This window comes from Vulpes lagopus, chromosome 4 (assembly GCF_018345385.1).
Source record: "Vulpes lagopus strain Blue_001 chromosome 4, ASM1834538v1, whole genome shotgun sequence".
Classification (NCBI taxonomy): domain Eukaryota; kingdom Metazoa; phylum Chordata; class Mammalia; order Carnivora; family Canidae; genus Vulpes; species Vulpes lagopus.
This window is the reverse complement of record NC_054827.1, coordinates 100907950-100922129: the sequence shown is the minus strand read 5'-3', so window position 1 is coordinate 100922129 and position 14180 is coordinate 100907950. Positions and strand designations below refer to the sequence as shown.

The window sequence follows — 14180 nt, the reverse complement described above, 5'->3', positions numbered from 1 at the left end:
GACTCAGTTCTCAGCACCTTATGTGTAGTGACTCACCAGGAGCCTTGGATTTCAATGATGGCACTAATGCACAGCATAGAGACACACAGAGATGGTCACCAGAACCAGCCTACAGTCACTCACCACCAGATCTACTGTGCTGCTTTGAACAATTTCTTGCCTTGGAAAGAAGGCACAGGAAGGAATAGATCCCTGCAAAAAATTTGATGGAGTTTTATATGTATGTTGGCTGGAACTCATGACCCCGAGATCATGACCCAAGACAAAATCAAGAGTCACACACTTAACCAGCTAAGCCACCCAGGCGCCCCTTACCAAATTAAAATTTTATTTAAAAAAATTTTTTGTTATATATATATATTTTTAATTGGAGTTTGATTTACGGGGAATACAAATTAAAATTTGAAATAGCATGGTCAGGGTAGGCCTCCTTAAGAAGGTTACCTCTGAAAAAACAAAGCCCCCCAGACTCAAAAAAAGATGAGGCACCTAGTCACAGGGACAAGTGGAGGAAGAGTGTCCAGCGAGAGGATGCAGGCAGCATGAAGCAGAGTGTGTTGTATTCCTGCCAATAGCATGCCTTGCCAGTTCAAGAAAGAGCAGGAAGGCAATTTAACTGGAACAGAGTGAGTGAAGGGGATGCCGAATGAAGTGAGGACAAGTAAGAGGAGAAGCGGCTCATAGCCACACCAGAAAGTCAGTGTTACAGGGAATAAGAAAGAAACAACACTCTTGCTCTTCTGCTATACTGAACACCAGCTGAAACATAGACCCATAAATGTATAACATGAGTAAACAGATGATAAAACAAGGCTTAGAATCCCTTAGTTGGGGGGCGTCTGCGGGCTTAGTTGAAGTGTCTGACTCTTGATTTTGGCTCAGGTCATGATCTCAGGGTCGTGGGATCAAGCCCTGGGTTGGGCTCCGTGTTCAGCTCTGCTTAAGACTCTCTCTCCCTCTCCCCGTTTGCTGTCTCTCTCTCTCTCTCAAATAAATTAATTAATCAAAAACAAACAAACAAACAAACAAATAAACAAAAAGAACCCCATAGTGGTGTGCTGCATAGTTTGGCTTTGAGTCCTATGGTGTGTCCCAGGCCTAGGGCAGCACTCGCAAAAGATCTTGTCCCCAGCTGGCCTCTGCCTCTCCCTTCCAGCAGTGCCTCTTGTGGGTTAGCAGGACATTTTTCTCCTGAGTGAAGTTACCACCATCTGACTGTGAGATTCACAATGAAGGAAGCACCCTCGCCATGCAAGCCGAAAATTTCTGCCAGTTCCCTGAGGCTGCAGGTCATCTAGTCAGACGTGCTGACAGGTGCTTCTTCACTCTGGCTAGGTACTGGGGAGAAAAACGTCCATTTCATTTTATTTAGTACTGAAGAACTCTCAAAGAAAAGGCAAGTGGGAAAATATATTTTGTGGTTCTGCTGAGCTGTGGCAATTCATTCTCAGCTTTCCTGTAACTCACAAAATGAGAAGATCTCACTTTATATACTTGTATCTTAAGCTTCTAGGGCAAAAGAAAAAATCACATAGCTAAGCTGATCAGTGCTTGTTGACATTTCGCCATGTTCTTTGAACAAAATGATGCTAGCAAAGGAAAATGAAATACCAGGTCACCTTCCTCCCTTTTGGGGTTTGTCTTTAAATGACTATACATGGCATTTCTTTTCTCCCTCGGTTATACACACACCTGGGTTTAGTCTGCAGCCCACCCCTCTTCCTGACCAGGTGACCTTGGAACATTACCTAACCTCTCTTGGCTTTTGTCTTCTCATCTGTTAAACGTGGTTCAAAGCCTCTGCCTCGACAATTATAGCCAGGGTTTCTGTGCCAGTACATGGAAAGTTGACCCTTCCTAAGCACTCCCTCTGCCTGGGAAATCATGAGCTCCCAGTATAGATATCTCCTTCCTCTTATCCCTCCTCCTGGCCCAACTGGTATACAATTGCCTGGGTCCTAAGAGGCAAATATGACTGATTGCAGTTCTCAGGAGGGAGGCAATCTCTGCCCAGCTTCCCCTCCACACACACACACCCCTGCCCCCTGTCCATCTTGCCCCTGGTTGGGCTAGTGCAGCCTGGCCTGCAACATCCTACCAACCCTGAGGAGACCCCCACAGTGAGCTGAGTGGCTGCTCTGTGCCCTGTGACTCAGCTGAGCACCTCCCTTTTCTCCACCTTGGCTGCCCAGGGCATCTCTACTCTTCCTGAATGCTCAGGGTCCTCTCCTGGGGTTCCATCCATATGGATTTTGTGCTGTCACCACATCATCAGAGGAGCCTCTGAAAGCTGCCCTTTCTGATGACTCTGGGCCATCAGGTACTTTTAAGGACTGAAGGCTGAGACAGGCAAACAAGGTGCTTCCTGGCTAGCACGTGGTATACGAAGGAGAGTATTAATGGTCAAGGCCAATGGTAAGCACCAGACGCCAGTGGCAGACTGCCAGAGATGATTTCATCCTGGAGCTCACTGCATTTCCCCATAGAGGTGTCCTTGTACCTTCCAGGTTCGAGGCATTGGGGTGTAAGGTGGGAGATGGCTCTCCATTACCAAGGTCTGGAAAGGACCCTTCCTGGCACCTCCACAGGGGGATGGAAGAGGATTCAGGACAAGGCTGTGAACAAATGCCCTTTGGAGAAACAGCTGGCAGGAGGTGCTAGACTGGTTTTGAGGTGAAACCCTCTTCTGCACCCCAAACAAGGGCAAGCAATGCTCCACCTGAGGACTCGCCCCGATTTCCTGAACCAACTCCCACAGAGCCAGGAAGCCCTTGAGGGGCAGCGTCCTGCCTTATGGGCTCCAGGCTGACTTGTTCTGCTGCCTGTGACCCTAGGGTCTCATTCTGGAGGCATAGTCCCTCGTGTGTCTGTCTTGGAGTTGGTCTTGCCCTGGGTTCTTGCTCTGGGAACCTGTCCAGCCCTCCAGGCTCCCTCCCTGGGACTCGATGCCATCCTGAGCTCCAACACCAGGACAGCCCTTCCACTGGGTGTCTCCTGAGTCCTACATGTCCCCACCCTACCTAGTTCTCCTGCTTCTGTCCTTCTGGCTCTGCTCCCCTACCTGAGCCAACTGCCAGCTAGAATATAGGCTGCTCTGGCCTTCCCCTAGGCCATGGCATGGAGATGGCACTGCCCCAGGTCCTGGCACATCCATCTTGGCACCTCCATCCCCAGGGGTGGCCAGGCCACAGCTTGCTGTCTACAGTATAGTGAGAAAGTGTGTGCTCTGTGGGTAAACAGACCTGAGACAAATCCTTGCTCTACTTTCTACTAACCAAGCCATTTTGGATGACTGCATAACCTCTGATGCTTGGTGTTACCATCTGTACACTGGGGAGAGTAATCCAGAGAGCCCGTGGTGAGGGCTAATCTGACTCACACATTAGGTAGCAAAGGACAAAACACATGAGCATTGCTCACTGAATGGTAACATCTTAACAGGGTTATTGACGCTACTATCAAATAGCCAATTTATTATTTATTAGATGTTCTTGACCTGACACTTTCCAACACTTCACGGCTTTTTGCTGCTTTCCATAGCTACCCAGGGTTTAATATCGGGTGACATCACATCACTTCCAAGGAGGATGGGTGAATTTTCTTTTCCCTAGTGTCCTAAATTTTTCATGTTACGCCATTAGGCTATGAAAGAAGAAAGAAAAAAGAAATGCCTTTGGATTAAAACAAAACATTAGGTTCTTCTTGTTGGTAGGGACTCTGAAGTGTGCCCCTATAAAGCTGCCTGTGTGTGAGGAAGTGTGTATGTTTAGGTGTGAGGCTCTCTATGTGTGCATCTGTGCAACTGCCTGTGAGGGTGTACGTATATGTAGGCCAACGTAAGTGAAAATGTGCATGCACATATGTGTGTGTATGTTTGTATGTGGCATATGGATAGTTGTATCCTCCGACAGAAGCCAGATGCTCCTTCCTGTGTCAGTCCTCTGGTGGCTGCTTACCTCCATGTTTCTGCAGAAGGTGGCGTTGGTGCCAAACAGGATCTGGCACTGCTCGTTGGCACTGTAGTGCATGCCCGGCAGCTTGTGAGGGAGACGCACCACGTGCTGGCTCCGGGGGTCTGTGACCAGCAAACAGGTGCTGACTTTCGACCTGAAATGGCCAAGAGGCAAGTTGACTTGCAAGTGTACATACTGCTCAGGTGTTTGTTCTGTCAGTCAAGAGAAGGCAAGAAGGATGCATCTCCAAATTACCTATGGAAGATGACTCAGGCATTGGATATGTAGATTGTGCTTTTTTTCCTCTCTCTCTTTTTGCTCTTTTTCTACCTGGCTGAATGTAGATCTTTACTGCAAAGGCAATGGGAGTTTAGCAACTAGGAAAGGGCCTGAGAATAACACCCATGAGGCTAATGTACTTTTCTCAAGGTTGAGCTTTCTTGGATGAAAATGCTTTTGAAATAGATTCCTATGGTATTTTCTTAGAATATGTCTTTGAGCAAAATTACTAAGAGTGAAGAAAAAAAATAGAAGTTAGGATTGTTTTTGTTTTATTTCAAATAAAAACAAAGTGTTTATTTCCAACTCTGCAGATTCACTTGGAGGGCCTGTGGCAGGCTGTGGTCACTGACTGGTATATGTGTTCCATCCCTGAAAGCTGGCTGGTGGCACAATCTGCAAAAGACATCAGGATCGCAACCAGGGTAGAAATGTCCACAGATGTTGCGAACAGTTCTGAGAAACTAAACTGGGGGAGCTGTGAGGCTATGGCTCCATTATGAGGTTATATACTAGAATGCTTTGACTTCTCAATTCCCCAAACAAGGTAGATGGTAGTGGAAAGGAAACCCAGCCTCTTGCCAAAATTCTTGAAGAAAAGAATTACACACAAGTACACTCAGGCTGACGCTGGCCCACCTCTCCCAGACTCAGACCCACACAACACTTTAACAAAGGCATGGGATCAGCAACATGTAAATGAGCAAATGAAAATACCCTACCTTGTTTCATTGACCCTTCTAGGAAAAATGAAACAATGTCAAGTGGCTTACAACATTTCATTAAGATTCTGTGATAACAAGTGATAACAAGTACTCAGGAGGAAATAGATTATATTAAAACTAACAAGCCCATTTTTAAGACATGTGTACCACCTAATTTCTCCACCCACAGGAGATGTAATGAAAGAAGACCCAGGATGAGGACAGCAGGCAGAGTGACGCCTTTGGCTGCTCCATCCCGAATTCACTAGGTGCTTTAATGTGTTACTGAGCTTGCAAAGCTCTATAGAAAGGGAAGACTCACTTGAGTCCCTTTCATCTCCATGGAGTGGACAGATGAATCCAACTAAGTAATGAGGTGATCTAGATCTGCGCATCAAATCTGTAAGCTTATCCCTGAGGTCTTGACACTAAGGGACCCTCCCAGTACATGAGCTAAGACTTTGACAAAGGCCCAAAATCAGATAGCCAGTTCTTCTGTAAAAATATGCAAGTGGAATGGTACAGATACATTCTGCAAAGAAAGTGCCAGTGAGATAGAGCCTATCCCCACATGTGAGGGAGGTGAGGAAGCCCTGCTCCCCAGAAAATGCGCTCCCCATTAAGGGAAACAGCCTCAGCACTAAGGAAATGTCCTTTTCTGTAGCACCCAAGGGATGCTGTTAAGGGAGTATCCATTCAGGGTCAAAATACCTCAGAGAAATGAAGTGGGGTTCTTTTCAAGATACAGTCACTGTTGACATTCAGTCAATCAACAAAGCATTTATGAATAGCAGCTGGGTGCCCAGCATCATACAAGACACACACTTGGGAGGAAATTGGGCCAGATATGGGAGGTTCTGTACCTCTTTAGGCCAGTTCAGAGTTCTAAGAGATTCATTTCTCCTTCCCACACTTGCTAAGACTCTAATTGTTGTGCTTTCTGGAAGTACTTTCTATTGTAGTGATTGTACAGAATGATTCAAGGACTTACTTGAGGAAGTTTTCAAGGTCATCACGACTGCAGGAGGACCAAGAGAGGTCACTGGGGTTCCGGCCCTTTACCCACTCTCCTGACATGATGTGGGATCTGCCGGCGCAGGATGAGTGGTCATCGTCATGGTTCATCCCCAAGCTGCCCGAGGGAAAGTAAGAGGAGAGAGGGACACTTATGCTACAGGCTTTCATCTCCAGTTCCAGGTTCCAGCATACAATGCTAACTTAAGTCAAATCTGAAAGACCAAGAGTAACACAGGCTGATGCCCGGTACTTGGCTACTCTCAACAGAGCAGACCAAAAGCCATGAGCTTACAGAGAAACAGAGCAATGGTTTCCTTACTTCATGCATGAAGACTGATAGAGCAAATGGAATACCACAGCATTTGTTAAATAAATGAATAAATGAACCTATAATATCACAGTTAATATAGAATTATATAGCTGCTGCAGGAGGGAAGCTCCCCAGAACCCACAACTGCACACCCGTGTTCAGAACACTGGGGGCTCTGCTTCTGGCCCAGCTGTCCCTAGCCCAGGACCCCTCATTGCCCTGGCTGCCCCACAGTGATAGAACTCCCTCCTCATGCTCCCTGGGAACAAGGAGAGTGCAGGCAGATGGCACCCGAACATGGATTAATATAGAATTAACTGTGATATTATAGGTTCAGATATTATAGGTCTTAAACTGCAAGTTTCTGATGATTACACTTGTTTTTTAATACTAAAATATGTCCATGTTAATGACTGAAATGTTTTGCTGCCTTATGGAGAAGTCACTATGTGAAAGTCTAGTGGAGACCATCCAAGACTTTGACTTCTATAATATCATGGGTGCAAATCTTTGTATCAGTGAAGAATGTGGTTTTTCTATCTTTCACACATCATTATACCTGGATTCACCAAGATCAGACCTGTCACCTTCCCTGCCCAGTCGTACCTAATAGATACCAGGACACCCGTCTAGACGTGTGTGGCTGACCATGCACTATAATGCACTATAAGCTGAACTGATGATCTTAGTTTGCACTTATGCTGTCACTGGGATAACCTGGGTCACAGAACATACATGATCAGATGGCCCACGCTTTGCTGACCTGTGATTTCCAGGGCAGTCTCACTGCCAAAGGAGGCCCATCCTTTGTCAACAAGTTCAATGGAGAAAACATACACTTTCCTTCATTCAAAAATATTTATTAGAGGTTTCCCAAGTGCCAGCTAATGGACTAGAAAGAGAACAAATAATAGTGCACAATATGCCATCCCTGACCTCAGATCACTGCCAGCCTGGGTGAGAAGACACAAACAGAGATAATTATAAAAAGAGGTTCTAAAGGCTTCTCCAGAGCCACTTTTCCCAGTTTCCTTCATCTGCCTCTGACCATCTTCCATCCATTCTCCCTGCTTGCTGCTTAATCAAGGTGTCTTTTGGTGTCTTTTGACAGAGGCCTGCCTGTATTCTTACTCTGCATGCCCTCCAGCCACTCCATACTCTTTCCTATGAGACACAACCTTCACCACCACCATGCGGAGTTAGATTAACCAAAACTCTCCGCGTCCTCTGTAAGATACACTGCCTGGCACTCATGCTCCTCAGTCTCTGGGGTGGCAGGGCACTCTCTGATCACCCACACGTTGCTGCTGCTCATATGCGGTGAGGGTACACTTAACCAAGGCTTAATTGTATTTATTCTCAAACCTATTTATGTCAGTAATACTTGTTATTTCAACAAATATGTCTGGTTACATGTTGTTTTAATCAATGAAATGAGAACAAAAGTAGTTATTTTCATGAAAATAACTTAGCTAGTAGCTAAAAATTGACCACTGCCAAATTGGGGGTGGGTAAGACAAGTGTAAAAGATGAAGGGGAAAAAATCGTAAATATCTGCCCTGGACTGCTTCACAAGGGTCTTTTATGTCCTACTCCATCTAAGAAAGAAAAAAGAAAAAGAAACCGGAATTCTGACTCATTTCATTATAGTTGTGGCTTTGTGTGAGGCATGTGATGTGCACATCCAGTCGGCAGACATGCATTCTCAAAGAAAAAGCTTTCACCTTTGCCGTAAAATTGATGAAAAAATTAACATCTTCATGGCTTAAGCTAAAATAAAATGTTTAAGGCACTGAAGTATAATTTCTTTGTTTCCTCACTTGTACCAATTTTTTTGGTCAGTTGGTCAACTGACTAACTACTATCCTGTCAGAAGAAAGCACACCTATGTGTTGATGGCCACATTTTCCCATGGCCTGGACCCCTCTACTAGACTTTACCCTGAATAATGTCCTCCCTCTGCATTTCCCAAAGGCTCTTCCAGCTCCCCAGATTCCGTCAGGGTGGCTTTCTATCCCAGATTCTCTAACAGTGACCAGCACAGAGTGGGTACTCTGAGTGTTTATTGAATGAATTCTCTATTTAATACTGGCGAAAGCATCACAAAATCGGAGAATCCATATACATTACAGGGGTGATAAGTCTACTGCAGTGATGACGGCTTGTTCTGGTTAGATTCAGTCTTGCCTTCCTGCCAAGAAATCCATCCAATTCAAGTGAAATGAAGAGACTGTCAGATAAGTCTGACCAAAAGGAATAATTTAGATCTATTTCTAATGGTACTTTGCTGAATGAGTCCTATTTTTCAGTGCCACTACTCAATTTTTTAGGTTTTCTTTTTTCTTTTTTGCCTTATTATCTATCCATAGCCATCCATTTGCCTGTCCAACTATTATCTCTTTGTTTTCTGTTAACTTTTAAAGGCACTAGCTGGTTTTTCAAATTCATTTAGCAGATGATGTTAAAAGTCATCTGAAATTTTATTTTGTTTTTTTTTTTTTTAATTTTTTATTTATTTATGATAGTCACAGAGAGAGAGAGAGAGGCAGAGACACAGGCGGAGGGAGAAGCAGGCTCCATGCACCGGGAGCCTGATGTGGGATTCGATCCCGGGTCTCCAGGATCGCGCCCTGGGCCAAAGGCAGGCGCCAAACCGCTGCGCCACCCAGGGATCTCCTGAAATTTTATTTTGGATTTGATTTGGTATCTTTAAATAAAACCAGTGATGGAGTTTTCCTTTTTTTTTTTTTTTTTTTGTCTATTTTTTTTTATTGGAGTTCGATTTGCCAACATATAACACCCGGTGCTCATCTCATCAAGTGCCCCCCTCAGTGCCTGTCACCCAGTCTAGATCTTCTGAAAATGCTGATAGATTTCAGTGACCTCTGCTAAATGTGTAACGGTTACAGAAATAAGATGTCTCATGAAGAACGTGGCTTCATCCCATCTTCAATGACAAGGCGTAAGCATAGCACGCGGACCAGATGCAACTGCTTTGTTGTCAACCTTGGAGAACCCAATCCAACAGAGAACCCACCCATGAGTCTGTTGTTCTTCTAGCTTTGCACTTTCATAAGCCAGTTCTCATCATCCTGGGCTGGGATCTCTTGAGAGAGAGAGAGTGACCACCAGATGGGTTTTTTCAAACAACAAGGATGTTGTTTGGGAAACCACAATTGGAGGAGCTCCAAGCCCTGGCAGAGTGGCCTCACCACATATGGAGGAATGTTTCGTTTGTGACTGCTTCTAAGTTTTCTCCGGTGGTCAAGTTGGTTGTAAAATGAAAGAGACTCCTTTGCTCTCACTGCCAGACTCTGCTGGCCAGAGGGCCTGGTCTCTCAGGAGACAAAACTGTGTTTTAAACAGTGCTCAGAAAAGCTGACTATGCCGTCCACAACTGTATGCCTGCACGGTATGTTATGTTAGTGTTTCACTATGCTGGCCCCAGAAAAGGACTTCCCCAAGGAATGTTCCAGTCAGCAAGATCAGCCAAGAGTGGGATTCTTGGATTTCTGCAGCCTGTGTCTAACACAGATCATGCTTGATCTGGTTTAAAATGCTCAAATGCTAACTAAGTACCTCATAAATTTACAGTTTGATGAACTAGCATTGGGCTGGGAGTCTTGATATTTGAGGTTTACATAAACTACTGTTTAGGCTATTTTTAGATTAATTTCGGGATTACTGGACTGAGAAATGTATGTTGTTTTAGGTTTATGTTCTGGGGCATCTATTACTCCTGGCAACATTATATTAAAAAAAAAAAAAAAAAACGAGTAGCAATAAGCATACACAGTAACTCTAACTTTAAATAACAGTGGGGTTAAGGACACAGACAGGCTTCACATCACATGTGACCCAGATTTATCAGACACAATAACCACTTAATGGCTTGAATTTATTTTATCTTAAAACAAATAACACACTGCTTCTGTATTTGCTTTAGGAAATCCAATATATACCATGCAGGAAATTCTAAGAGAATCCCTACAATGTTCAACCCCTCCTACCTTCACCCCAAATTCTGAAAACCATGGAGAGGGCTGGGTGTTTTAGACTTGATATATACACCATTTTGAAAGCTTTGGTTTTACCTGGCTTTGAGCCTATCTGTCTGTTTCTCAGAAGCTTTGGGGTTTTGACTTCAGGTATGTAATCAGATCCTACCTCTCCTCAAAGTAGTTTTGCCTGGGAACCTAGGGAAATGGCTCCTGTGATGTAGCCTCTCCACTGAAGGGGTCCTCAGCCAGGCCAGGCCCTAACCTAATAGCCCTATGAGCACACTGACAGTCCCTTTTCAGTAAATGCTCACTGATGCTACAGTAACAGGGAGGCCTCATGGCAGTTTCTAGGAAATGATAGGCAGATTTGCATCGTTAATATTACTCTACATGATAATAACCAAAACACCAGCTTTATAGTAGGAGGAAAATTCTCAACTGTCAGTATTTCTTTGCCAAGAACCATACCATGCCTTCAATCTCCAGCTACTCAGAAATGTCACCTACAAGTGCTGAAAGTCACTAGGGGTGACAGTTTGCACTGGCTTATGCAGGTTAAATTGTCATAATGATCCATAACTCCATTATGGGGAACAAAACAGAAGGCAACAGTAACATCAAAATCCTCTCACCCCAGAGAAGTCTTTGTTTTTATTTTTGCTCAGGGAAATGAGCCTACCAGCCTTCAGGGATTCAGTAGCAATGCAACCACCAGAGTAGATCTGGGGTCTCTACAGATTCAATGTTACCTCCTACACATTCAGGATCATCATGGTATGAATAATCCTAAAATATCACATAATTCTGAATCACCAGTGGTGAATAATGATTCATACAGCACTGGTGTGACATGAATCACCAGTGGTGAATAATGATCCATACAGCACTGGTACTACACTTTGCTGTAGTAGATTACATCATAGTAGGTGAAAGTGGATAAGACACCTATAGTATAAACCATCTCTCTTCACTAGCAAGAGTACTAAAGTAACAAAAACACTCACGTTCTTGAATTTCTACAATAATAGATTTTGATGTCAGGTAGAAGAGTCAGCTCTGTCCTCTCCTCACTCTTGCCTGGGATTGTGTATGTGTGCACGTGTGTGCGTATGTGTTTATTCATACCAAAGATTCATATCATATAGGCTTTTAATTTTTCATTTAACAATTCGATTAACTGCTAAAAAATTTATTTAACAAAAATTCATTAAGAGAGGTAAAGAGAGACAAAGAAAAGAAAAGAAGATAAGGAGCATAGCCTGGGTAATGGTACCCCTCATTCCAGGGCCTGAGCATGTATGCTTGTGTGTGTAAGAGCATGCATGCCCTAAGAGAGTGTGACAGAGCTGTATATCTGCCCTCCTCCCAGGAGTCTCAGGGCCTCCCTGTGACCACAGCATCATACAGAGGGTGATTCTGCTGTTTCACAAAAAATGGTGCCCATTTTTCATACAACATGGGCATGAGGTATGGAGTCTTGACAGGTAAAGTTTAAATTTCATCTGATGCTTGAAGAAAAGGTTGCTGGTTCCCATAGTGGTAGGAAGATTGAATGTGATGGACTTGGTGTCCAGTGCCTGAAGTGGCACTTTTGAAAAGTGATTTTTAGAGGTAATGTTGATATTTTCACCTTTTATTCTTGTTAAAGAATCTCACTGTACAAAGTGCTGTGGCATTACTGTGCTATCATTTGGCCTGAGTATTTTCACTTGTATTTTTATAGCTTCCAGATGAGGCAAACACTTCCTCCATCCTTGATGAGTCCCTTTGGGGGCTGTAAAGCGAATGTGATTTGTTGGAAGCCATACACCAGGTTAGACTCCTCACGGCTGGCCAGTCTCTTTTTTCTGAGACCATCTTTCCAGGCCAGGTGGACCAGAGCAGGCACCCGTGCTGCTCAATGATGAGGCTTCACCCCTTCCAGCACCTTCCCCCACAGACTCCCCACTGCTTAGACATGTACACAAACTGCAGCTGGCTTTAATCTCCATATGGTTTCCAATTTTTTTTATTGTTTTAATGAAAATATGTAAACAAAGAGATGATAAAATTCAAAGAGATACATGTACCCCTGTGTTTATAACAGCATTATTTACAACAGCCAAGATATGGAAGCAGCCCAAGTGTCTGTTGACAGTGAATGGATAAAGAAGATGTGGCAAATAAATGGAATGTTATTCAGCCACAAAAAGAATGAAATCTTGCTATCTGCAGAAACATGGAGGGAGCTACAGAGTATAATGCTAAGTGAAATAAGTCATTCAGAGAAAGACAAATACCATATGATTTCACTCATATGTGGAATTTAAGAAACAAACAAAAAGAGAAAAGAGAGACAAACCAAGAAACAGACTCTTAACCACAGAGAACAAACTGAGGGTTGCTGGAGAGGAGGTGGGTAGGGATGGGTGAAATAGGTGATGGGCATTAAGGAGCGCATTTCTAAAGGAATGGAAGTAGGGTGGGAAAACACACACACGTGCCTGAGGGAAGGTGGTAGCCCCCCAACGGCAAGCCCAGGTGCCCTCAGAGAGCTGCAAAGTTAGTGAGGAAAGTGGGGAGATGCCATGCCAAGGGAAGGTGGGCTCGCGGTGAATGGAAAAGTTGCTACCCTATTAAATGCCTTTATGTCCCATTTTTCTTTTGCAGTGAGCTCGCTGAAGAGAATGGGCCTGTTCTGCAAGATGTGGCACAGGGACTACAAGTGTGGGACCCCTCAACAGCAGCTTTGCGGGAGCCTCAGAAGCCCAACTGCTCTCGGCAGGCAGTCATCCCATGACTGCAGACTCCCCCAGGATGCCTGTGAAGGATGATTGCTGATGACCACTGGTCAATGCCATGTGTTGCCCTTTGTAGGAAGAGGATGAAGATGGGGGCTCATGGCACAGCATCTTGTTTCTTTTCATCTCCTAGTAGCAGATCTAGGTTTGAACACACAGGTCATGCTCTTGCATGTCTCCCTGCACATCCAGCAGTGGAGGTTGGTAAAGGCTCGAGGCACACAGGCCTGTAGGGCTGAAGCTGTTGTCATCTTCGTGAAAACCTATTTCCAGGCTCTGATAACTCCTACTGGCTCACCAGCCCAGGTGCCTCTGGTCTTGCCCACCCCTGACAAACATGGTCCTGACATCCTAAAATGGGCCACCCTTCCCTGCTCCAGCAGCTCTCAGAACAGGGCAGGGCACAGAGAAGGGCTCAATAAATGGCCATTAAATAAATGTGCACATGAACATCTAGGTCCATATGGCAGCCAACTAGCACACAGAGCAGGGCTACATGTGGTGTCCTTCTTCTGCCTCATTAACATAAGGCAATTCCATGAAAGGATGGTCCCCAACATGATCACATGAGTGGCACCTCCTTGGGAGGTTCATAGCCTTCTCTACACAGTATCCTTGCTGCTTAAAGCAGTCTCTGAGTGCATTCAGAACTGATGCAAGCAAACATGCATGTCACTACTTCCACAGACTTAACAATCAAATGGTGCTTGAAAATTTTACCCCCCTAAAAAATATCTGCAAAATTATGTTGACTTCTGACCTGAGAAGACATTCTATAAAAGAGGAGGGAAAAGTGTGAAGGAGATTCCAGGTACATATTCCAAAGAAGTCTAGAATGGTAGGTACATTGATGGAATTAGGATCTAGCTTCCCAAGGGGACTGCTCTAGAGGTGACAGCACTGATTCAGCTGGAAAGGCTGTACAGTGTTAAGAAAAAACTCTACCTCTGACAAGGAGTCAATTCTCCTTCCTTCTTCTCCTTAGTCTTTTTTTTTTTTTTTCCAGGATTATCTTCGGGTATTTTAAGAACTTTATTCCCATATGTGCTTTGGCTTGTTGAGTTCCACAGAAAGCCCTTTTAGCTTGGGACTGCACTGAATAACCTGATTTCTAGAATCACTGAAGTTTTGAGTCT

The 14180-nt window shown here is 44.4% G+C and overlaps 1 protein-coding gene across 3 annotated transcripts in view; it reads right to left on the bottom strand.

Annotated features, from left to right (window-relative positions):
• The window catches only part of ADAMTS17 (ADAM metallopeptidase with thrombospondin type 1 motif 17), a 318441-nt gene that overhangs the window by 151786 nt on the left and 152475 nt on the right, over positions 1-14180 (bottom strand). For all 3 annotated transcript variants that reach the window (XM_041753209.1, XM_041753210.1, XM_041753211.1), the window contains exons 9-10: positions 5928-6068; positions 3957-4107 (exon numbers count right to left, since the gene is read on the bottom strand). In XM_041753209.1, coding sequence (XP_041609143.1) covers positions 3957-4107; positions 5928-6068 — 292 coding nt within the window. The remainder of the gene's footprint in view (positions 1-3956; positions 4108-5927; positions 6069-14180) is intronic.